The 26,151-nt window shown below is 40.9% G+C and overlaps 1 protein-coding gene across 6 annotated transcripts in view; it reads right to left on the reverse strand.

The window, feature by feature from the left end:
- Positions 1–250: 250 nt before the first annotated feature.
- Positions 251–26,151, reverse strand: part of LOC128330588 (meiosis-specific coiled-coil domain-containing protein MEIOC-like) — a 32,373-nt gene continuing 6,472 nt past the window's right edge. For 5 of the 6 annotated variants that reach the window (XM_053263678.1, XM_053263683.1, XM_053263682.1 and 2 more), the window contains exons 2-8: positions 19,773–19,892; positions 16,387–16,550; positions 14,753–14,854; positions 11,231–13,001; positions 8,308–8,442; positions 6,747–6,927; positions 251–6,306 (exon numbers count right to left, since the gene is read on the reverse strand). In XM_053263678.1, the coding sequence (XP_053119653.1) occupies positions 6,065–6,306; positions 6,747–6,927; positions 8,308–8,442; positions 11,231–13,001; positions 14,753–14,854; positions 16,387–16,550; positions 19,773–19,892 (2,715 nt within the window). In that variant the 3' untranslated portion in view covers positions 251–6,064. The remainder of the gene's footprint in view (positions 6,307–6,746; positions 6,928–8,307; positions 8,443–11,230; positions 13,002–14,752; positions 14,855–16,386; positions 16,551–19,772; positions 19,893–26,151) is intronic. The other variant, XM_053263679.1, reaches the window with a different exon arrangement.

Genomic DNA, 26,151 nt, shown 5'->3' on the forward strand with positions numbered 1-26,151 from the left:
AGTATCAATCAAGCCTTCTCTCTTGTCTTCTCAGAAGCCTTCTTTTTCTTCCTGCTGTTTTCTTCACTGGCAGGCTCAGCTATGTATTTGGGACTAGGGCTCAGACTCTTGCCTTCTGGAAACTGCTTCAAAGCAGCCTCCTTGGAATAAACCTTTCCTAGCAGACCAACTTGGCCTTTAAAGAGAGAATGGCTTCATCAAGGGCTTTGTTGATGGTTAATTCCTATTTCTTGAAATAATACAACGATAGTGACTTAAATATTAAATACTTTAATTGTTTTAAGTGTTAACCAGCACACATAACAGATATTTAGTGACAATTACAAGAAAAAGAAAATTGAATCTTACATGGAAAACATCTGATAATAATTTGTTATGACTGAATACTAGTGGTAACAATCAAGTTCACACAGATTTCAAAAAGATAAAATTATATATAAAAATAATACTAGAACATTTCACTCACCATGATTTGTATAGGATTCACTATAAATCTTAATAGTACAAGTGCATACATGGTAAGTGACTCCACACAAGTAGAAACCTAGCCATGGTTACCTGAAACCACTTAATAAGGAGTTCCCAGGAGGTCAGTGCAGAAGAAACTTGATCATCATCAACATCTAGTTACAGAAGAGGTAGAAGTGAGATTTTGCAGCTTTCAGATCCACAGTTGCTTCCAGAAACAATGAACCAGCACCTTTATTGACCGGTAATTAAGTCTCTTATAACAACTGACCTCCACACATTTCAGTTTATTAAGTCTCTTATAACAACTGACCTCCACACATTTCAGTTGAATCTACTAGACAGAGCAACACGTAACAGGCTTTTCAGTCACCTCACCACTAGCAGTCTACAGTGCTCACAGTTTAACGAGATTGGCCAGAGATGCACAAGGTATTATACTATGAACAGCATATTAAAATAGATATTGTTTATCTTCGCATTATCCATAATAAAAATAAAAAGCAAGCTTATCTTCCCATATACCCTGGAAATTGTCTCCTTTGGCATAAAAAGCTATATTTCTACAGGTCATACATAATTATTTGTTTCAAGTGGCTCTCCAGTTATCCCTCCTATTTTTCTTATCAATTTTGTCAAATACAATTATTATTAAAGATTATCTGGCAAATCAGCGAAGAAGACTTAAGAGTTCTCCATTTGTTGAAAATTCTCACAAACTAGCTTAGTCTGTTCAGAAAATGAATAAAGTAACTTAAAAATATTTTTGCATCATGAACTGTAGTATTGCTAATAAGTTTAACAAAAACTATTTTTAAAATCAAGAACTAAAAACGAAACCCTGTAGTAAAATCATTCAAAAAGTACATAATTTCATAAAAAGGTTTACCAAAAGTTTAAATGTGCTGGTGATAAAGACCCATAAAACCATGCAGGGAACAATTTAGAGAGTGGGGTTTCTATATATGTAAGAAACGTTAAACACAACACACACAAGAAGTGCTGAACTCTCAAAAACTGCAATTGATAACTGCAATTATCTGTTGGATTCTACAGTAGAAAAGTCCAGCTTTATACAAAAGCAGTCTATTGTCCTCACTTCTAAAAGCGCTTCTATTTCCAGAACTGTTTGGTACAAAACACTTCATAATCAAAACATACAAGTATTCAACTAATATCAATGTCAACAAAAGTCATTCAAGATGAATAATGTAATCTAATGAAGAGACCAATTTCAAGATGATGACCAAAGTCCCGAGAAATGCACAAAGGATTCCATATGACTAGCAGGGCTTCAACTTCTGTCACTCAAAACAGGAGCCCCAATACAGGGATGTGCATGAACATTTCATGACGGAACCAGTTCGCCTCAAATCAGGCAGGTTCCTAGGCTTGATTGTGGACCGAACTGAACCAGGCCTGGTTCGAGTGAACTGGTTCCACAATGTTCAGGGGTGACTGGCGGGGGCAGCGAGACAGGTAAAAAAAATCCTTACGTGGCTTCCCAGTGCAGCCCCAAGTGAGCTCTCCCCTCCATTACCAAGCCACCAGCTTGGCAAAGGAGTGGGGAGCGCACTTGGGGCCACAACGGGAGGGTGAGCTCCAGCAGCCACACCGGCTGGGTAAGGGCCTTTCTAACTTTTCTCGCCCTTTCTGCCTGCCCCTGAACATTGTGTGGGTACCCTACCCCTTTACCAGCTGCCCTGAATTTCTGAACCAGTTCAATCTAATGGACCAGAATGGTTCGTCGGTTTGATCAAAGTGGTTCAGAGCAACATGGTTCGGTTCAAATTTAAACTGAACTGTTGTTTTTTGGTTCGTGCACATCCCTACCGTATGGTAAATCACGGCTGAAACGCAAGTTTCAAAAGTCATGTGTGAAAAATGTACAGAGAGTCTGTTGTACCAACCCGGGGAGGGGAGGCACAAGTCCTGCTGGGCATGTACATGCCCTTGAGCATGCCTGAGCACATCTGTGAATTGTAGACTATGCACACTGAACTGCATGCCTTTAGAACTGGTATTCACCTAACAAAATATAAGACTAAATATTACAGCACCCAAGTAAAATATCTTGTTTATAACCTGAACAAGTCCTACATAAACTGAATTTCTAACAAAAAACAAAAGCAAATTCAGCTCACTCTTCACTTTATGGCTGTCAGGCTGGCGTACAAGTTCTTTCAGTCTTTGCTCCTCTTCTTATGAGGGCTACCAACATCACAGCTCCCACACATAAGAGAGCAGAACTAATTTTCACATGGTTTGCAATATATGGCACAAAGAATGATAGTCTAATGTCCCCAAATAATCATTTCAGATAAAAATCTAAGCTTTGCCTCTCTATGCTGCATAACAGGGTGGATTTGATTTAAATCAAACTGATTTAAATCACGATTTAAATCACTAGCAGGGTGGATAAAAATCAAAAAAATCCAATTTAAATTTAAAAAATCCAATTTTTTTGATTTAAATCAAATTTTTTTTATTTAAATCGATTTTTTTTAATTTTTATCCACCCTGCTAGTGATTTAAATGAGTTTGATTTAAATCAAATCCACCCTGCTGCATAATTTAACACATCTGACATGAAGGTCTTCACAAGCCAAGTTCCTAGTTCAGCAAGACCTACCTTTTCGCTGTGACATTACAGTGCACTGCATTGTATGACACATGCTTTGACATGAATCCGGAGGGGGAAATTGCATCAGTTTTGATACTGAGAGCATCTTATATTCTACTTGCAGCATTTTAAATTTTATTTTAAAGTTAAATGCAAGTTATAAAATATTACACGACGAGTGAGGTAATACAAAATACAAAGTTTCTAATTAGACAGTGGAGAACTGATACATTGAGGCAGCGGGGGGAGATGCTGGAAATAATTAACCGTTTTCCAGAAACTGGCAACTCTGCACATCCTGCAGTTCAAATTGTTTAATAACCACAACACACCCAACTGCTCAAACAATAATTGCCCAGCCTTGCTCCTGGTTAATTTGAACCAGTCAACAATTATGCCAGGGTCTCAAACATGGGTCCCCAGGTGTTTTTAGACTGCAGCTCCCACCATCCCCAGCCACAATGGCCTTTCCCATACCTTTGGGGATGATGGGAGTTGAAGTCCAATCTCAACTGCCAAGTGTATGATGCTACTATCAGACAAAGGCACCAAATGGTTTCAACACTACAGGAAAGCAACATCTTGCACTAACTGTGGTAGAAAGCAGCGGCTGGTTGTTTTTTAAAAACCCTAAGCTGAAAATTAAGTTTCAATAAACATGCATAACATTAATTCCCATCCTTTGGTGGGCATCTGTTACTGCCATTTACTGAACAGCCAAAGTAAACTAAATGAGAACAGATGCCTTGATATGCAAAAAAAACCCAAACATTTTACTTTTTCTTAAGGAGGGGAACTCTCAGTGCTGGAAATTTATTATGAAATATTTATCTCCTAAACTATAAGCTATCAAACACAGCTTATTACAGTCCTTTTAATGTATTGCTCAGTAACAAAGAGTGAACACACAGCTATATTTACTTTTTAAGACTGTTAAAGGCACATTACCTATATCAACCAACTATAAACACTTTTATTTTCTCAACAATTTGCTCACAAATCACAAACTTAATGTGCCTAATACACTCACTACTTCACCAAAGTCCTGGAAAAGTACCATTTTGTAAATAGGAAAAAAAACCCAGATTACTAAAATTCCAACATATTCAATTCAATCAACTCCTCTTACTATACATTAATTTTAATCCACAAAGCATATTTGACCACATGACATTTAGTGCAAAACACACACACACACACACACACACACACCCCTCTTCAGAATTAACCTTTATGCAAAAACTAAGGCTGAAAATATTACAATTTTCCTTTAAGAATGTGGCACATTCATGAAGGTGCCTTCTAAGAATTCCTTTTCTTTTAACTGAAGAAAGAGAATGTGAGGTATTTGCAACTTCTTGTACCATACTACATTTACTCTAAACATTTGCAAATTCAAGACAACACATGGTGGGAATATTTAGTAAATATATACACAACAAATCAATTATGCTTCCAAGAACACTATCCAATTTAACATATTATTAAACAAAGTGCAGTAGGATCCATGTCTTTGTGACTTTTTCCTCTAGTATTCTCATATTTTCAATGAGATTAAGAGAACTGCTCTACACAACACACACTCACATCTTACAAGATAATTGAAGCATTAATTCTCCTAATTGGTAAGAACACAAATATTAAAGATCCAGTCCAGAGATTCCTTGCAGTCCTAACACACACAGACAGAGCTCCTAGGGTTTTCACTTTCCCTCTTACTATTCACTGCACTGCTGAGTATACCTTTTTGAAAGCATGCTCCCCCTTCATATGAACGGATCTACTCCAACATTACAGTGAAGGAGAAAGCCTGTGCCTGCAGTGGGCAAAATCAAGAAATAATAGATATACTTTTGGACTGAGGCACTGTCAAGTTGGATTCTTACCTTGTACATTCACATTGGCATGTTACATATCTGATTGTCTGAGAGACAGCATGAAGCCTAATAATAGTGATTAAACATATAAAATTTCCTCATGCTAAAAATAAATCAGCCAGCTTTGGTAATCTAGTATATGAGTTAGTTTTATATAACTATTCTACAAACATCCTGTCTCTACAGACATAATAACAGTGTGCATATTTATAGATTATACACAAACGCACTTGCAGATTTCCTGAGCATACATTAAGCCTGATTATTAGGTCTGGCAAGGGTCAAAGAATACATTAAAAGAAATATATCATTAAAATAAATACTCAAATCATTAATAGCCATATTTCTTCACTAAGTGCATACTAAGTTAAATAGTAGTTTTAAGCCACTTAATGCATACATATATTCCATTTCTAGTTCTAATAAACAATGCTTTAATCTCACTGGCTAACGCTTGCCATAATGCCATATTTACTGCACTGTATTTTGAACTGCTTATGTTGTTCTTCCCCAGTTTATTATACTACCCCCACAGAAGCTGAAGTCTGGATTAGCCTAACTTGAAATTGGAAATTAGCAACACAACTTCAAAAATTTAATGCAACTAACATTAGCTGCTGATTGCTTCAGCCAGACTACCAGGAATTATCCCAAGAACTTCAGCTCCTGACAATTCCACAAGGAGAAAAATACATTATTCATTGTTAATTAACAAAAACAAAACAAAACAGTATTTAGCAACCACAAGAAAACAGTATTTAGCAACCACTTTGGCACTTAAGATATTTGTGTAACAAAACCAGAATCTTCTAAAAACAAGTGTTAAACTGTTAACACATCAGAATTAGCTTAGCCATGTGCTAGTTTCCCAGTTAATGGCTCGAGTCAGTTTTGGATTGGTGGTCAAGATTAATTGCTTGGCTCCACTTCTGTATCACCCCTTTTAATTTGACAAGATCACTAATATGAAGCAGCTGCAATACTATTACAGAAATGCATGTACCCAGGCTTGAATCTCAGCAGCAGAAATGCAGCACAGACCAGCTAAACTTGCTGACAGCCTGGTGCATTTTCCAGATGGCTGCACAATTGACTTTTAGTGTGTGTGCTCATTTGATGACCTGTTGGGGTTCTCCATGGCGCTCTCTCTCTCATTCTCTTTGTCTTCATGCTCCACGGGACAGAGCTCTTGCAATGCCTTTTCTACGTCTTCCTTTTTCACTAGAACACCTGCTGAAGTTTTTGGTAGAATCATCTGAAGAGCACACCATAAAGCTGTACGTGTTTTTCGTGTAGACATTGCCAAATCTTTAATGGCAGCTGCCAGAGCAAGGACATCTATGAACAAAACCAGCAAGCACAACTTGAACAAGGATTATCTTTGAAATAATGCAAGGGAACTTTTGATAGGACGGAGAATTTCTCTCAAGCAGGTAGGGTGTATGTCTAGCCGAAACGTATGTACTATCTATCGCTTCCTTGGGTCTTTCCAAATCCACATCTCAGCAAAAAACAGGTAGCCCATTCGTAAGAAATGACTTCACGCATCTTATGGCAAAATGCCAGTGCAGTAAGTTTCTCCTGTATTCAGCCACAACACTGAAGAGGATTCTAGACTTCAGTTCAATTAATGTTTATATATATAGTGTGCTCAACAACACTGGGTGTTTTTTAACACTCCAAAATTCAATACATGGGCATTATGCACATAGAACTATCGATGTACATGGTGCTTCATCAAGTGACCATTTTGAAGTAACCAAATAGGAAATACTTGCCTTTTTCATTATTGTAACGAGATGTTCCTTGCCTTCGAGAATTAACAGCATTAACAATCTCATCTTTGCGTCTTGCTTGGGTAGCACAGATGGATTCTATGTGATGTCTCAGAGTAGCAGATATATTACAGTGGACAGGAATACCACAGAACATTTCCATTTTCCCTATTAAGGTGTGCACCTATGAAAGGATGACAATACTTAGCATCAGATTTTTAAAAAAAAAAAAATGTTTGAAAAATAACCAGATACCCACCTACTTTTTACTATTTGCTAGAGCAGAAACTCATAGCAGCCTTTTGCCTGGTCACTATGACAAGTAACAGCTGCTTCTAGCAGAGCACCAGAACTCTGATTCGAAATCATTTTCACACTGAAGCAGCCGACATTCTGCTTCCTGAAGGCCGTGCTTGGCTCTGCACCTACCAGAGCTAGGGCCTGCTTCTGGAGAAGGCATACAGGGAAGAACCACCATTGCACAGATGTGAAGTTCATTTGAATGCAGGCAAATCCATTCTGGGCTTAAAAATGGGTCCAGAGGAGAACCAACTGCAGGCACTTCAACAAAACATGGGCTGGAAACAAACCTGAAACTAGCTGTTTCTGCTAACATATATCACAGAAAGCCTCATCACCACTACAGCTCTGTCCTCTCTGCCTCAAGGCAACCAGCACAAAGCAATCAAACTGCTTCCAAGGTTTCTGGTTCAGACTTTGTGGCAGCATCCCTGTCAGCCAGGATGAGAAAGATTTTTTTATCAGGCAAAATTCCAGGAAAATTGTCATGATAAACACTAAGGTAAAGTGTGCCGTCAAGTCGATTTCAGCTCCTGGTGCCCAGAGCCCTGTGGTTGTCTTTGGTAGAATACAGGAGGGGTTTCCCATTGCCTCCTCCCGTGCAGTATGAGATGATGCCTTTCAGCATCTCCCTATATTGCTGCTGCCCAATATAGTAGCAGTGGGGATTCAAACCGGCAAGAACACTAGATGACTGCAGTTCAAGGAAGACAACTCTTTGCACCTTCACCACCCTGAATAGCAGGACACGATTCTGCTTACACAAAGGTGTACTGTTATAAAAATCAACAAGTTGATGATTAAGGGTGGCTTGCTGCTTCAATCCCATCAGCTTCAATTTAGTTTTCCAAATTAGTCAAACTACGACTCCATTTTTTTCTTTTCAGTCAGTCGGCACATATCTTGCACTGATCTGAAAGACTATTCAAACTTTGGTCTGCAGTGCTAGGCGGCGGAGCAAGAGCTCTGTCCTTTCAGGGAGCCAGGACACTAGTGGCACGGAAAGCTTGCCAAAGAGCATAGTGTTCAAGAAAGGGGATAAGGAAGCCATTTTTGCTTGCCTCCCCACCATGCTGCCAGAAACATGTCCCTGAGGGCTGTGTGAAAACCACTTCCTCATCCCCACATCCTGCACACTGTGCGATGCAGAAAGCCATCAGAGCAGCCAGTGCCCTGGCTCCCTGCGAGGGCAGAGCACTTGCCCCAACCGCTGAACACACTGGAAGAGGATGTGGGCCACTGCGTTATCCCTGAATGTGCTTACTCTTGCCTGCTCTTGGAACTGATCCACAATCAGACGATCCACTCTGGAAGGCTTAGCAGGAAGCCGGGTAAGTGGCACGTTATTGGAGCTGGATACCTGCTTTCCAGGGAAGTTTCTTGCTACGTCAGCCTCTGCCTGAAAAAAGGAAGTTAATGCCAAAATCCATTCCAATATTTCCCTATCATCATCCTCCATTTGCTTTCTAAGAGATATACCCTATTTTAAGACACTAGTAAAATTATTATAGATTATTATGCATTGTTAATTGGCTATGAAAATGCTTCTCACACCAATATCACATACAAGACTGCAGATAAAAAGCACTCAGCAAGCGAACTACAGACACTACAGGTCTTAATCAATCTTCAGCACAGATTAGGTAGCATCTAATTTAGGTAGCACCAAAGTAGGTAGCATTGGCATCCACATTTCTTCATTCTCCCCTACCCATCCCAGAACATGGGGATTGTGTCGAAACTCAGGGCACTTTGCTGCACAGCCTAGGAGAAGTTTTGGCAGGCTTGACATCGTTACTTAGAGAACAGACATTGGTGCCCTGTTTATCCTAACTTTAGTAACGCTGTTCCATGATTCTATGTTGAATGGTACACAGAATCCAGTATCCAAAGAATCCAGTTGAACCAGGTGGGTTTTTTCCCTTTGTTTTAAAGGAAGGGACTTAATTGAAACCTTTGCCTTCAGAGACAGCAGGCCTCTGAATTCTGGCTGCGTACTGGGGAGAAAACAGCAGCGAAAGGCTGGTCTTTATGCCTTGCTTGGAGCTTCCTAGACACATCTGGCTAGAACTTTCCCACACATAGCTTCCAGCTCTCAGAGTAAATGCTGAGTGAAGCCACTTCGAATCACACTTGCGGCATGAGGGAAGCAGCCCCTCCCCTCTGCTCTCGGGTTTTCTTGTTGCGCAGGTTCACATTGCACACTTCCATGTTTTCCTCCCAGCCAATGGGGGGAGGGGGAGGGAGAGAGAGAGAGGGAGGGGGGGGAAAGTGTGTGTGTGTGAGCTCCATGGGGAGGAACACAATGTTGCCTTTGTGTGATAAACTTGTGATATTCCCCTTAGGGGATGGAGCTGCTCTGGGAAGAGCAGAAGGTTCGAAGTTCCCTCCCTGGCATCTCCAAGATAGGGCTTCCTGCCTGCAACCTTGGAGAAGCCGCTGCCAGTCTGTGTAGACAATACTGAGCTAGATGGATCTATGGTCCGACTCAGTATATGGCAGTTTCCTATGTATGTTCCATTTGTATACACCAACAGAATTCTTCCCTTTTCCCCTAACACATGCATGGTGGGCTTTACATCCGTTTGTTGGTAAAATCTTTTTTTTAACCAGCAGAAATCTTAAGCAAGCAAACTAATATTGTTCAAAGAAATTCAACTTGAGCGTACTTGTAACTAGAACTTTCAAAGATTTGCTTCCTGAAAGCTGGCTTTTCCACTCTTCACATCTAGGCAAGGCAATTCTATTTGCATTCCTAAAGAGTGCTTTCCTCTTGTCATGTTAATGATTATATAAATACTCTAGTCAATGCCTCTCCCCTGGCATTTGCTGCAGTGTTTTTAAGGAAAACTCACTTAAAAGCAGGATTTTTAAAAACCTGGGAATACATTGAGACAAACTAGAATTCAGAAGACAAAGCCCAATGCGTGTGTGGGGTGCTTCCAAAGATCTCGAATGGACTTTGGGGTATGTGTAAGGGCACCTTCTGTGCTTCTTAAAACGTTAAAAAAAACCTGCTGCCGCACTGCTCCGAATGCCAGACCTCCGAACTGGTTTGGCAGTCTGGAAAAGGACCTCCAAACCAGTTCATGCACATTCCTAGTGCCCATCCCTGACCTGCCGCGTTTCCCCCGCCAGTGCTGTTCCCTAAAACGCTGGCGTGGGGCTGCCGAGTCCCTCCTTGCTGCCCCGGTCAGCATCATACCAGCAGTGGCTGGTGCACTTCCATTATGACAGTGACCAGGGCTGCAAGGAGATATGCAGCAGCCCCACACCAGTGTTTTTGGGGACAGTGCCGGTGGGGCAGGGATGGGCACCCTCCCTGCTCCTTAAAAGGTAACCCCCCCACCTCTGGATCAGTTCGGCGCTCCTGAATAGGAGCGCCAAACCAGTTCAGGCACATTCCCAGTGCGTGGGCTGCTCACTCATCCAGTTCGCTTGCCTCCCACAGCACCTGTCCAGACTGCTACTGCTTCATAGTTTTAGTTTTACATTTGAAACTCAGAAAGTCTGCAAAAGGTATCTTCTACTCCACAGGCAAATGTTCGGTATTCTACGTGGCTATTTTACTTTCTTCACATAACATAATCCCTTATCACTCACTGACTCCACACTTTTCCTTTTTAGAAGATTGCTGCTAAGAGACATTTCTAAAGCCTTCATCATATCTTCAGATATGAAATGAAAATGCAAAGTAAACATGCTTATGAAAATGAGCAAATCTGCATCCATTTGATTTGCCTCAATTTTATTTGTAGAATTTAGGCTTTCTTTGTGCAAATTCTGAAGAATCCTAGGTTCAATACAAGACCTAGCAAGGGGCTGCAAACTTTGGCATACTGACAGCATAAACCATGAATGGCCAAGTCAAAACTGGCAAATTAACTTACTGAAGACCAAAGAAGGCTTCCTTTGATTCCACTTGAACAAATGTTCCAAATATGAGCTGTATTGGAGTCTCCTGGCTAGAGCAAGCACTAAAGAATTCAGGTCTTCGACAGACCTTTTAGTGTACATCTCAAAAGTCAGAATGAAAGGCTCAGAAAGCTTTTCTATCCTGCCCTAGATGCTATTTAGAAGAGACTGGTGGTATACACTGCACCTTGCCAATAGAAACCAAGTTCTCTGCTAATTTTACCATCCACTCTTCCTAGGTTGAAGCTTACCATATAGATTACATTGCTTACCTTTTTTCGTTCCCTTTCTAGTGCTCTCCATTGCTCGTAACATTCTTCTAAATGAATATGAAGCTCATTTGCAGGTCCCGTGCGGTATTTTGGAGGCCTAGAGTTGCTAAGAGGTGATGGAAAGGCAAAGTACGGTGCAGGGATCTCTCCACAAAACAAGTCATTAATAAAAGGATTCAAATGGTGAACGTCATCACAGTGAAAAAGGTCAACAAGTTCAGACAGTGGAAATGGCAATGGAGAAAAGGTAACATTAGCTGGTGGTGAAAATGGATGAAGGTTAAATGGAGGAAAATTCTGCATGTGTTTATATCCAGATGGTAAAGGGAGAAGAGGAAGAAAAGAAGGATTGATGAAATCAGATAAACTGCCACCATTCTGCTCCCGTTTTCTTCTCAATGCATCAAACTGTGCACCATTTGGGCCAGTGAAACCTGGGTGTGGAATCCAATTATTTTTATGTCTTCTCTCGTGTGGCACTATTCTCTCATGTGTGTTGTATCTGTTTTGCTTATTATGAAATCTGTGGCATTTTGCAGATTCATTTACAGAATGCTTCTGCAATAACCAGCTGGAAGAACCATTAATTGACACTTTATTATAGTGTCCCTCGCGAGTAGCTACAGAATCGTTCTGGGAGTGTACAGTATGGTTATGTTGCTTCCGATTTTCTGTGAAGTTGGAAAATCCTGAGCTATTGGGAGCAATGGGCATTTGTAGTTTCCTGTCTTTTCTTGAAGAGGACAGCGGTATCTGTGAATACAAAGGCTGGGTTACCAAATGATCCATGGAAGATCCATTTGACGGAGTTGAAGACCCTGAAGAAAACCGAGGGCTTATTTGCTTTTGCTTCCCATAAGTTGCATTTGGTGGAGCTACTGGATTTTGTATTTTACTGTCTAGCCATGTGTACCCATTGTAAGATGAATTCATATTCTCTAGAGCTGGTTTTAGAGGCAAGTTATTATAGGAACCTTTTTGAGGATGTACTGAGACTTTACATTCAGTGTTACCAAAGGATCTCTCTGAACTGAAGCTATTGAGTAAATTATGTGGGTAGGTTTCCTGCAATTTCATATTCAATCCTTCAGGAAAGTTGTTTTCTTTATTAAGTATTGGACTGAGAAAGAATGGAGGACAACAAAACTGCCGAGAGTCACAAGCAGCTGTAGAACTCATGCATTTTTGAGAGGACAAATTATTTTCCTGGGTTACTGGGTCCCATATTCCATCAGCAGGAATACTAGATAGTTGTGTAAAATATTTTCTTGGCCCTTCTGTGTCATTTCTCTTAAGCATGCCTCTTGCTTTGTCAGCTTTCGGATATTCTGTATAGGTATTAGTACTATCTTTTATTCTAGTTTGTGTTGAGAAAGTACTAAACTCAGCATGGCTCTTTCCACTATCATTAATCAATTCTTTGTCATAATCATGCACATCCTGATATACAAAGTTGCTTTGCTGATTGATTCCATTCATTTTTAACGTCTTGTTTTCTGGATTAGCATTCTTCAAAATGTCACTGGGTGACTGAGTGCAAGGATCAGTGGGTGAAAGCGAAGATCCTATAACATGGAGATCATCAAGTTCTTTTTCTAACAACTCTACAGAGGAGAACTTCTGAACATTTTCTTCATAAGGGTTCTGTGTACTAACTAAGTGAGTAAGATCTTTATTTTCCAAATTTTCTTTAGGAAGAAGCCCTGAGAAGCTGCTGCTGTTTTCAAAGTCTGATGACCACGCTGGCGGAAATATTGTTGCCAGAGAATTCCTGTAACAAACAATAAAGAGCTTAATTCTGAAAACACTCTGTTTCTACAACTTAACGTATGAAGCTTCCTTATGCTGTCAAACCATTTCATTTAGCTCAGTGTTATCTCCTCTGACAGGCTGCCTTGTTTTCCAGTCTACTGCCTGAGAGCCTTTAAAAAAAAAAAAAAAAGCTGGAGATGCCAGGTAATGAACTTCCTGGAGTCCACATTAAAAATAAATTAAGTTCAAGAATATGCCAACTGTAGTATTCTGAGGATTGATATACTCTCTCGCTAAGGATACTACCATTTTATTCTGGATGAAGAGCAGAAGAAAATTGGCCTAAAGAAAAGATCTGAGGAACAAGTTGGAAAGAACCAGAATCTAATAATCCGTTAGTAACTGCTTGTGCTAGTAGTCACTGACAGTTAGTAGCTATCCAAGACAGCAAGCAGGACAAGAGACAACAAGCTCCAAATGAAGGCACACATACAGAGTCTTTGAGTTAACGGAAGTGTAAGTTTATGGCTCGAAGCTTGGTTTAGGTAAGGGGACAAGTTTACACCAAAGGCTGTGAAGTCAGTCTTACCAGTCAACATTAAGATCCGACAGTTGGACACAGGTATGGGGCCAGAGCTCAGTGACAGAGCATCTGCTTTGCGTGCAAAAAGTCCCAGGTACACCCCTGGCATCTCCAGGTAGGGCAGGAAAAGGCTCCTGCTTGAAACACTGGAGCCACTGCCAGTCAAGGGAGACAATACTGAGCTAGCTGGACCAATGGTCTGACTCACTGTAAGGCAGCTCCCCATGTTCTCTTCTTTAAAATGTGTAAGCAGGCTTCAGAGTGGAGCTGTGCACATGCCTTTCTGTGGACGTCAGGAGTGCTACCTTTCATAAGTTATGTGTTGGAATGATTTATATTCATATTCATGTTTGCCTGCTTCATTTTCTAAGCAGTGGGCAAATAGCTGAACATGAACCTGAGCCCCATAGCTAAGCTCTGGCCAGGCAAAGCTAACTTGGGTATAAATAATTCCAACATATGGACACATCTTAAGAAATGTTGGAAGCAGAGGTCCATTTTAAAGGAAGGCTGGATTAGATGGTTTTGCAGGTACATGTCATACCAAGTATCCTATTAAGCATGATATATCGTTTATTTTTATTTTATTTTTAACATTTTATATCCTGCTCTTCCTCCAAGGAACCCAGAGCAGTGTACTACATACTTAGGTTTCTCCTCACAATAACCCTGTGAAGTAGGTTAGGCTGAGAGAGAAGTGACTGGCCCAGAGTCACCCAGCTAATATCATGGCTGAATGGGGATCTGAACTCGGATCTCCCCGGTCCTAGTCCAGCATGCGTAATTTAGATAATTAAGTTCCTCATGATAGAAAATTATTTACAAGATCCACATTTAAGATTCTAATTGCAACCCATGATTAGCATGATTTTTAACTGCCATCTCCTGGGGAATGTAAATCTCAACCAGATGAAATTCAGGAACAGCATGATAGAGAATCATTTCAACCAGTTCAGTTCAGCCTGCAATTCCATTCCTGCACTGGGTTAGATAGAGTCAGTCAGACTCAGGCTGCAATCATATGCACACTGATATGTGAGTAAAGGCCACATAATTCACTAGGACTTACTTCAGAGTAAACATGTACATGAGCAGGCTGTCAGCTGGGATAAAGAATGTAACACTTTCACTGAAGCTTACTTGCTACTTTAAAATAGCTTATCTATAAATAGTTAACATCAACGTACCAGTCTGTAACAGGTTCTTGCTTATTTGGCTCCTCTAGGATGCTCCTCACTAAACCAAACATATCAGGGCCACTGCCCGAATAAGACAGATTTACCTGTGTCCTGAAAAGAAGAGACATGTAAGTACCACATCTACAAAAAACCCAAGAATTAACCCTTTAAATTAAGTACACTATTTTTTTTTTGCAATAAAGCAGTTGCTGTAGGCTATAACAGAGTTTTGTAAGAAACCTTTGGACAAAGCAACATGTAGACACATAAGACAACATCCTAAGGTGATCCAAAAAGCTGAATGATAAAAGGAATTGGAAAGTGAGAAGCAATATTCATTCAAATTAGCAGACCCTTTGCAGATAAGAAAGCTTACCTCCTCATTCTCCTCAAAGCAGAATGAAATCATAGAGTCACAGAAGGCCATGTGCATGAGCAACAGCATATATGGGGCAGAGTCAGTAGTGCTCTCCCTTTCCTAATTTATTGCTTACAAGTTTGGGATGCAGTGATGGGCTCAAGTGTCGCAGCAGACAGTTACAGCACAAACCAAACAACAACCTAGTTGTCTTCCTTTATATCTTCCCACAACTTGAAGAGGCAGACAGCACAACCAGATTACATATACTAATCCCAGTACACTCATATTCTCAAATCAACTGACTAGACTGTAAAGGGAGCGTATCTGCACAAAATCGAAGCAGTATTCCTTCTAACAGGGATTTCCAGAGGTTGTTGGCTACAACTCCCAGAATCCCCAGCTGTAATGGCTTTTGCTTGGGGATTCTGGGAGTTGTAGTCAACAACATCTGGGAATCCCTGTTAGAGGGAACACTGATTCTAAGCCAAATGTACCATGAAGTAGGCTTCAGAGCATGCAAAAAACAAAACAAAACACACACACACACCCAAAAACCCAAAACAAAAACAAAACAAAACCACCACAGGAATTAGAGGAAGGGAAATATGACAATTTCCACAAGACAACCCCCAAATTAGCAAATGAGAGCCTCAAACTATCCACCCACCCCACCCCCGCCATTGGGCAAAGTTAGTTGCAGGGATGCAAAAAGCCAACGTAAAATAAAATAAAAAGAAGCCAAGCCTCATCTGAATACACTATGAGTGCTATTCTCAAATGTACTACCAGGTGAAAGCAAAAGAGACTCCTATCTTAAGCCTGGCTTTTCTCTAGCTGAGACCTTTTGTGGCAAAAAGCTGAACTACTCTACAGGCAATGCTTACTACCCTACCTGCTTTGATATGATAAACCATACGGCCAAGCAAAATTATATCAGCGATGCACATATCAAGCAAGAATACCTTTTTCAGCAGCATTTCCTAAGCCACTATTATCCAGTGCTGTATCTGAGACCAACTGCAAATAATATGACCTTCTATTAAAAGTAAAAGTGACTATTTTTATTCCATAATAATGATGATGATAATAATAATAATAATAATAATAATAATAATAATAATAATAGAAATAATCCTATTTGGCTTAACCAGTTAGAAAATGTTGAAAGAACTGCTAGTATTAAACACATTTTCTGGGGGAAACATACTCTGAAGACCCAGCTTCCATCATCCTGTTCAAAGACAATTCAAGAAAGCACCAGAAGGTGGCAATCACTTCATACCGGTTTTTTGTGCTGACTTGTAAGGAAGCAACAGCATTAGCACTATCTTCGCACGTTGACCAGCTACTGTATAACTGGGGAGATTCCATAAGGAGTGGTGTGTTAGTAATTCCTCCAAAGAACTGGGAGAACTGGGTGTCCATTTCTTGCTTAGTGCTGCTTACCTGAATTGACAGTAAAAAGAGTCACTTTAAAACAAAATGATTTCACAAGTCAGGTGACCAGTCAAATGAAGTATTACTGGGGGGAAGCAAGCCTTTGTATTTGTCAATTCAAATAGAAGAACCATATAAAAAAATAGTTACTAGACAAACCAAGGACTTCTAGAGTGTAGCACTATATAAATAGTGAACAGTCCAGACCTTACAAAATTGCTTTGGCACGAAGGCTATGGACAGAGCTCTTGCTTACAGGATCCTATTGGGAAAAGTTTAAAAAAATTATTTGCCCACTTGCCCATTTCTTTTGTGGGTTAGGTGGTAGGTAGCACTCATCATGCCCTACCACACAACCCACTTTGGTGTCCCCAGGAGCTACCTATGGGGAACAATGGGGTGTTTTGAGTTTCCCACTGTTCCCTATGGCCAGAACAAGCTGCACTCACAGAGTGCACAGACGTTTTGCATTGCAATTTGCAATGCATTTTGCAACCCTGCCTTGAAAAACACTGCAGAAGCACACAGTAAAAGGGAATCTGTCCCAACACAGCATTTCAAACACAGTCCAAAAAAGAATAACTAACCCAGAATCCACTGCCAGCCACAGTGCCTACGCTGCAGTAACATCATTGGCACAAGTTGCTTTCTCACACACAATAATGATTCCCTACTTCCTATTCATGTCACATTTATATACCACCCTAAACAAAATCTCAGGGCAGTTTACAATGTAAACAGACAGCAAACAGCATTGCAACAGCTGTCACAACAGCACCCTTAGCAGCAACAAGCATAGCCCTAAGCTCAACTAGAGCAACTTCAATCACATTTTGACTCAACACACCTTACAATGCAGATTGCAGAACAGACCAGAGCAGTGAGTGAAACACAAGTTAGTCTCAAGGCCAGACATGGAGCAAGTCACAGCAGTCACCAAGATATATCTCACACACACAGCTGCCACTGTCCATTTCTTGCCACAATGCTATCTCAAACAAACAAAACAAACTACAACTCAAGGAAGGAAGGCACTTATTCTGCCTTTGTCAATATGAGGTCAAGCAAAACTAGATAGTTGTAGCAGCAATAGCACAGCATATTATACTCAGTGCTGGGGCGGGGGGGACGGACCACAAAATCAAACTTTTCTTCCTCTTCTCCTCTCCAAGCGTACATCTCTCTGCCTTCCAGTCCCTTTGAATACATTTTGGAATTCCCTCCTTTTGTGTTCTCCCTCCCCCCAGGTAAAGGGGGCACAGTTGCCCAAGATAACACTTGTTTTCTATAACAAGACATATCACTTCTATGATAACAAGCAAGGAGATCGCAAGCCAATTGGAAGCCAGTGCCCAAACACCTATCTGCAAGGGAAAAACAAGCCACTAAAATGGCACTCGAAATGTTTCAATCGAAATAGGAGTTTTTGTTTTTGCTCAGAACAGGCCCTTTATTTAGAGAGTGTTTTGAGCTCGAAATGACCTGTTTCCAGTTGAAATGCTGGAACATTTCAATGCTGAAACGTTTTGCACATCCCTATGTTGCCTTCTCTCTACTGGGGCTCAAAGATTACAGAAATCATGAGCGTATTCCTCTACCCCAAGCTTTCAGCTGTGCAACAGGGAAGCTATAAGGAAAACCACCAAAGAGTGAGCCCTACTCCTCTAATGTTTATTTGAACTAATGCAGGAGTAAGGTTAGTATCACCCTTTCAAGAGGAAGCTGTACTTCTGTCCCTTGCCTGCTTGAGCTCTTCTTTTGGGGTGGATACAGAAATGTACTTACCAAGGGCCTACTGTGATCAACATGTAACTATATAGAAAGTCAATCACCTGTACTGTCTTGCCAGGAAATCTTCCACATCCAGCTTTTAGCCTGCACCTCCTCTGGAATGGAGGGAGTGCAGCGTTCACATTTTGGCCAGATTTACCCTGAAGGCCCTACAATCAGGGAGCATGCACTGGGTTTTTTGGCCAGCTTTGAACTCGCATAAAAGCCTCACAGTAAAGCCTGCTGTCTGGGAAAGAATCAGGTGTTCAAGAAACCTTTACAATAACCCTGCATCTATTATTACTGTTCAGGAGTTGTGTGTAGCAAAAGATCCTGTGGGTAGATGATGAGATTGCTGCTTTCCAACATGCCTACATGCTGCTTACCGTAAACTACCAGTTGGTAATCAGAAGCCTGCATTTAACTACTACCACTAGTACTACTACTACTAATAAGAAATAATAATAATAATAATAAGAAGAAGAAGAAGAAGAAGACCAAAATAATCCCAGTGGTAATTGGCGCCCTGGGTGCAGTTCCAAAAGACCTTGAAGAGCACCTCAACACCATAGGGGCCACAGAAATCACCATCAGCCAATTACAAAAAGCAGCTTTACTGGGAACAGTCTATATTCTGTGACGATACCTATAACAACATCAACAACATTGACAATAAAATTCTGGCATTCCAGGTCCTCGATGTCTGGATAAAACAAACCAGTCAATAACACGTGTCTGACTGTGTAAAATAATAATAATAATAAACAAAAAAAAAAAAAACCAACCCCAAAACTTTATTAATTAGCTGCCCCATAACAAATTGTTCTCTGGATGGCTTACAACACAACCTTAAAACTGGAGATAAAAACACACATTAAATCATAACAGACCAAAAAAGGGGGGAGGGGAGAAAATACAATATACAATACAAAAACAACTGATTTTTAAAAAATCAGTTGCAATCAGATCCCAATTTTTTTTTAAAATCAAATTTAAAATTCTATGCACTTCTACATGAAACGCTCTAGAGAGTTAAGGACTTCAACTGCATTTGTGGAACTAAAATAAAGTTTACATGATCTTGGCTAGGAAGACTTTCAACCACTTAGTAAGAACTTGCAATATGCATTAAGGTATACATTTTGGCTCACATACAGAGCGACATCCCATGTAGAACCCATGCAACTATCACCAACCTCCACTGGCAGCCCCCTCAGCTTCCTGGAAAATATTGCTGAAGGATCCTTGGCAATGCCATGGGCTGCAGCCACACAGGTGCCTGCAACGGGGAGGGAGAGAGCCCAGAAACTGCGAGGAGCTCCATTAGAGCCCTGGGAAGCAGGTGAAGTTGCATGGATCTGCTTTCCACTGGTGTTGCTCTCTACTTGAGCCTTTATTTCTAAACTAAGTCCGGAAGTGGGGGTGGGAATTCTCCAGTAAGCACTACTACTATGGACTTACCTGTGGGTTATGATGACCGAGCGTGGCACTTTCTTTGACCATGTTCTCATTTTCAGTGTGCAAACGTGTGTTTTCGGGACATGTAGCATTTCCAAATGAACCGAGTGCCACAAGTTTCACCTATTTTAAAAAAATTCAGCATTATAGTTGGTAGCCAGGAGTGTCTTTTACCAGCTTTGGCCGATTTGCCAACTGCAAAACTACCTGGAGAAAGTGGACCTGACCTCAGTTACCTTTGCACTGGTTACATCCAAACTGGACTACTGCAGTGGCTTTTAAGAGAAGCTGCTTCTCAAGATAGTTCATAACACCCCTGATGGATCAGGCCCAAGGTCTATTCAGTCCAGCATCCTGTTTCCCACAGCAGCCCACCAGATGCAAAAACTCCAACTGGTTCAAAATGTAGCTGCCATGATTTATGTATTTATTTTATCAAATTTGTACACTGCCCCAAACTTTCATCTCTGGGCAGTTTACAATACAATGATGTTACTAGGAGCAAAAGTACCTATTTCCCCAGGCCTTCAAGTGAGACTAAATTTTTAAATTTTAACGTATTTTTATCTATTATGATTTTTTATCTTTTTATGAATGTTAAATTTTTATATTTTATATTATGTTAATTCTGTACACTGCCTAGAGATTTCAATATTAGGTGGTATATAAATTCAATAAATAATAATAATAATAAAAGTGTCCACACGTGTTACATCAATTACACTTGTTACCAATTAATTTCTGGACTCAATTTAAAGTACAGTCATCCCTCGCCAACAGTAAGGGTTCCGTTCCAGCAAAACCTTGCCGTTGGCAAATTCATGGTTGGTGAGCAAATGAAATCAATGGGAAACAGTGGGTTAGGCGAACCTGATCGCAAAAAGACCAAAAACACAAAGAAAAAATACCAAAATATTGCCAAAAATCACCCGGAATCCCTTAAAATAACCAAGAATAAGCAAGAGGAGTTAGCAGATGGAACCTCTGGAAAATTCTGAACCCCCCCCCCAAATGCTCAAAGGCATGTTTGAACCCCACAAAAACTACTCAGTCTTTTTAAACTGCGATGAGTTGGCATGATCAGCAAGAGGAATGAGCAGATTGAACCTCGGAACCCCAATCCCCAATGCAAACCCCCCCCCCCCCAATCACTTAAAAATCTCACCAAACCACGAATACTCGGGTCATGGTTGGCGAGACCGGTCATAATTTCCCAGTTGCAGATACTCAAAACCATGACTAGGAAAACCACGGTTGGCAAGGGGATGACTGTACAGGCGCCGAACTTTAAGATTAACGTTCTTTAAGACGCTCTTAAGGAGCGTCTGCACATAATGAATCTACCTAAGCCCCAAGATTGATTTCACATTCTCCTTTCCAGCCCACCACTAACTCCATTTGGCATATACCAGGGACGTAGCCCTTTTAGTGTTGGCATTATTTTCCTGGGGAATTCCATCAAGCCCCCTCTCTTCTTATTTTTAGACAGGCTTTGATTACCTTTTCATTCCATAAGACAGTTAATGATCAGTTATATTAGTATTTGTTCTATAGATAGTTCATAATTCCGTTATAATCTAATGGTTATTTGTTTTTAATTGCTCTCAGTTTTGCTGATTTTGTTTTATTGATTTTATGTATGTTCATTCTATAAGCTGCCTTGAAAAATACTACTGGCTGGTATTCTGAGTTCCACAAGTGGAACACTTCCACTTGCACATGGAGAAGAGTGGTCATTTTTGGTAATTCCCCCCCCCCTTCCTCTGAAAATGTCCCCCCAAACCCCACCAACCCTCAGGGACACATTTTCAGGAGACAGGTGGCTATCTCCTGTACAAGCATCAGAAGCACTCCCCATGTGCAACTCTTAGTCTGGAATGATGTTGGTCTGTATTCTGAAAGGCAGAGTATAAATACACAAAGTGGTTGAGAGCCCTGCAAAACATTTAGCCATTAACTTAAGATGTATGCAGACCAGTATTTGATGAAAAATGACTGCTGTAGAACAAAAATAAAATAGCAACATTCAATATTGCATTTAATATTAACTGGCTAATTCCTATGTGTGAAACAGTATTGTCCTCTCGCCTGGAGCTTAAATGCTTCCCAGGAAATACTCCCTAACAAAAAGCAAGCAATTCTAGATAAATGTGCTCCTTGGGCTTCAAATACAATCTGCCAAAGACTTCAGAAAAGTCTGCAAGTTAAGGGCCAAATTACACACAGTTCTCAGCTGTGTTTACTTTATCCATAACTTCTTTTGCTTAATTAAGTGCAGTTGGAGAGGCTGCAAATTAAAGCAGGTCAGACAAGAATATGTGTTTCTTAATCCTAATTTCTCATGTTGTTTTCTCACTTAAACCACAATCCCATCTACTTTTTCCCCTTCTGCAAGAAAAGAAAGAGTTGTCTTCATTTTTACAACTGAGCAACTTACAAATTATGGGCTGTACAACACTTCTGGTGTCCAGAAGTTCAGTGTCCAAACTAGCCGTTGCGAACCAACTTCCATTTGAAAATAATGACATTTTCAGTCTAAACCCATTGAAGAAGTCCATCTTAATCTCTCCTCAATTTCTTCTGCCTTTCCTCAAAGCTCTATTCCTTATCTACCTCAATTACTCTTCACCTTGTTCTTTTATTATATTGCTAGCTTTATACTTCAAATATAAATATACCGTAAACACAATCCCTCTTCTATACAGTTTGCTTTTTGAGTGATTACATCATTCCCGCATACATATTTGCTCCTACAAATGTGAGCTGTGTAACAAAATCCAGCAGTGTTTTTACAGATCTCAGCTGCAGCATCTTCTAGCATCAACAATGCTCTAGATTGCAGAAGGTACCACAGCTGAGATCCCTGAGCTACTGAGTCACTCATTATTGTGATCATATAAGGACATCAACAGTGAAAGTGCTGCATCAGCCCTCTGTGGCTCCAATTAACATGACATTTTCTTGAAATTGTTTTTAGGATACTTGATAGGAATAACATAAATGGCATGGTCCAAGAACCCCAACTTCAAAATAAGATAGCTATATCTTTTATAAAACTCTGTGTTCACTACATGAAAGAAGAATGCACTTTTTCCTACTGTATGGGTTTTCCAGACAATCACATGTTGCTCTCTGTCCTTAGGCCCTGTGATATTTTCCCAGCCCCCCTTTCTTTATTTCCTTTGTTGTATGCCCTTTTCCTCAGACCAGGTGTTAGCAAACACAGCCTCCTTCATCAGAGGTGTGAAATGCACAGTAGTCCACAAAACCTCGAGCTACGTTTGCTAGTCTTTAAGGTGCCACAGTGGCAAAAGGTGTTTTGGATCCAACAGACTAACACGGCTGCCCCTCAAGAAGTGATTATGTGGAGGAGAAATGTCTGAGGCAGGAGTGGGCAAACTTGGCATTCCAGCTGCTATTGAACTACAACTCCCATCATCCCCAAGCACAATTTATTTTGTGAACTACTGTGCATTTCACACATCCGATGAAGTAGACTGTAGGGTACTGAAGGTCATGCTACAACAAATGTATTAGTCATGAATATGCCATAAGACTCTGTTGTTTCTTCTCCGTATAGAATCCTTGAGAGTCCTGCTTTTTTGCAATGTTTTAGGGGCGGCAGCATTCCTCCCTGACGCCCCTGTCCCCGTCGATTGCCGGAAATAGTGGAAGTAGCCGCCGCGCATGCGCCCGCTGCATGTTGCGTGTGCACATGCGGTGGCTACTTCCGCTATTTCTGGCAAATGATGGGGGCAGGGGAGGCAGGGAGGAACGCTGCCACCCCAAAAACTTTGCAAAAAAACCCCAGAGCACCGGAGGGGGGAAAGCAGAAGGAGGGGTAAGTACAACCCCCCTGCCCTTAAAGCAAGACCCCCCTCGGTGCTGAACCGTGCCTCTGTGGTTCCGTGCACATCCCTATTCTTCAAGCTAGTACTTATTGAAACCTTTCTCCTCGAAGCATGTCTTTTGGGTTCCCTGCCACTTAAGCTCCTCTGCTGAACATAAGAACAGCCCTGCTGGATCAGGCCCAGGAAGGCCCATCTGGTCCAGCATCCTGTCTCACACAGTGGCCCACCAGATGCCACTGGGAAGCCCACAGGCAAGAGGTATGTGCATGCCCTCTCTCCTGCTGTTGCTCCCTTGCAGCAACGTTTAAATGTTGTCATCTAAAACTGATCATTCTTCAACATTAAGTAACATTTATTTACTTTGGTGCCATTCTTCAAAGAAACTTCAGAAGAAAACTGTAGGGCAAGATGGCTGAATAAGAATTTATTGAGACCTTGGATTGTATTTGCACATACTTGAATCAGCATTATGCTTCCTATCACATTACAGTGTTAATTAAATTAAACTGAGCTAGGATTTTGTCATCAATTCCTGCAGTTGTGAATTATCACCATGCTGACTTTATTTACAAAGAATTGTCACAGACTGTATTCTTGTATTTCATGGTCATTTGCCCTGACCAAAAAAATCTTTTTTTTTCTCTGCACCACTGTTCCCTCTTAAGCATGCCACAAGTTTTTAGATGTCCGCTCAGTTCATTTTAGATCCCACTCAGGAGGGCCCCACTCTGAATGCAGGTGTGCACACACTGCCTTGATACTGCCACCCAGAACAAAACTCATTCCACACAAAGATGAAAAAAACTAGAGGGACCACTGCTCTGCACCCATCTCTACATATACCTGCCAGCTGGCTGAGGATAACACTTCATGCAACTGATGAAGTGGCCTGTAGTTCACAGAAACGTATGCTATAAGTTAACTAGTCTTAAGCGTGCCACAAGACTGATGCTTTTATTTAGAAGTGAAATCACCTGAACTATTAATCAAGCATTTAAAAATATCTCAGCTGGCCCGGGTGCAGAGCATCTGTGCCTCTAGTTCTCCCCTCTCCCCCCAGGCTGCCGCCGTTTTCTCCACACACACCCGCCACTATTTTCTCTTCCCCCTGCTGCTTTCTTTACTCCCTCCGCCCACATGCCTGGCTGCCACTTTCCTCTGTCCTTCCCAGCAGCTCGTTCACAAACTCTCGCAAGAGCTGCCACGCATGGGATTAGCAACGGGTATGTTTTATAGAATATATATATATAATCTCAAATCAAATCTTTATTGTTACAGTCATTCAACCAGCAAATAAATAAATAAATAAGTGTGTGTGCATATATATATATATATATAGAGAGAGAGAGAGAGAGAGAGAGAGAGAGAGAGATATTTTTTTAAATTGTGTGTGTGTGTTTTTCAATAAGCTAAATTGTTCAGTTCTGAATTTGCAATCAGTTCCATCATTCATTACATTCTCTTATAGTTGCCAAATAGCAGGAACTATTAAAGCAGATATCACTTAGGTAATATTGTTAATTCTGCCTGTCAAGCAGCTTCTTGCCTGGTCACCTGAGATGAGTAAGAATTGCCTCAGGCAAGTCACCCATTCTTGCTTACAATCTAAAAGAGTTATAGACTCTTGTGAAGCAAGCAGGTGAGGTGGAACATTCAGGGGAAGAAAGGGGGTGGGTGGGATTCCAGGGCTTATTCTGCAGTGGAATGCAGAATAAGCAGCATAGGAGGCGTTTCAGGCCGGTGGAGCAAGAGATATTTTTAGAACTGTTGAGATGCATGTGCTGTTTAAGCTCTACATCAGTGTTCTTCATTGTCAGGCCCGGGAACCAGTGGCAGTCCCCATCAACTCTGTGGCTCCCTGACTAATTTATGGGGCCTCTGTGACGCTTGGGCCAAAGCCAATACTCTGCACAGTTCCCCTGACATCTGCGTGGAGATGACCATTCTCACCATGCAGTGCTGCGCTTTACCCAGAACTGGGCAGGGTGCCCTCCTTTAAAAGGAAATAGAGCCATCTTGAGCCCCAGCATCGTCTTGGAAGGTGTGCAGAGAGTGCTGGAAAGTTTAAGCCTTCCCAGTACTTTCCTCCTACCACTCTTAAGAGAGGGCTCTATCTTCCTTAGTCCTCCCAGTACTAAGAAAAGTACAGTAATGTGCAGGGTTCAACACTGTGGGAAATGGCTCTCACACTGAAAGGTTTTTTTTGTCAGAGTGGCCCCTGCTTGAAAAATTGTGAAGACCACTGCTTTAAATTATGAGAAGTTTGTGGTTTTGGCTTCAACACATATTGCCATTTAATATAATTATATGTCCCTAGAGGCAATGAGAGCATTACAATTATGGGACTATGTTCCAAATGACACATTGGGACCAAATGCTTCAAAATATGCTCATTAAGTAAGCTGGTACACATCATCAAATTACAAATAATGTGAATGCCTAAAACAGAAAGCAGTATCTGACACAACTGTCCACTTGCCTAAATACAATCTGGCACTTAAGTGGCTTTAAACATCTTTTATAGCATACCT

Source organism: Hemicordylus capensis, chromosome 6 (assembly GCF_027244095.1).
Source record: "Hemicordylus capensis ecotype Gifberg chromosome 6, rHemCap1.1.pri, whole genome shotgun sequence".
NCBI lineage: Eukaryota > Metazoa > Chordata > Lepidosauria > Squamata > Cordylidae > Hemicordylus > Hemicordylus capensis.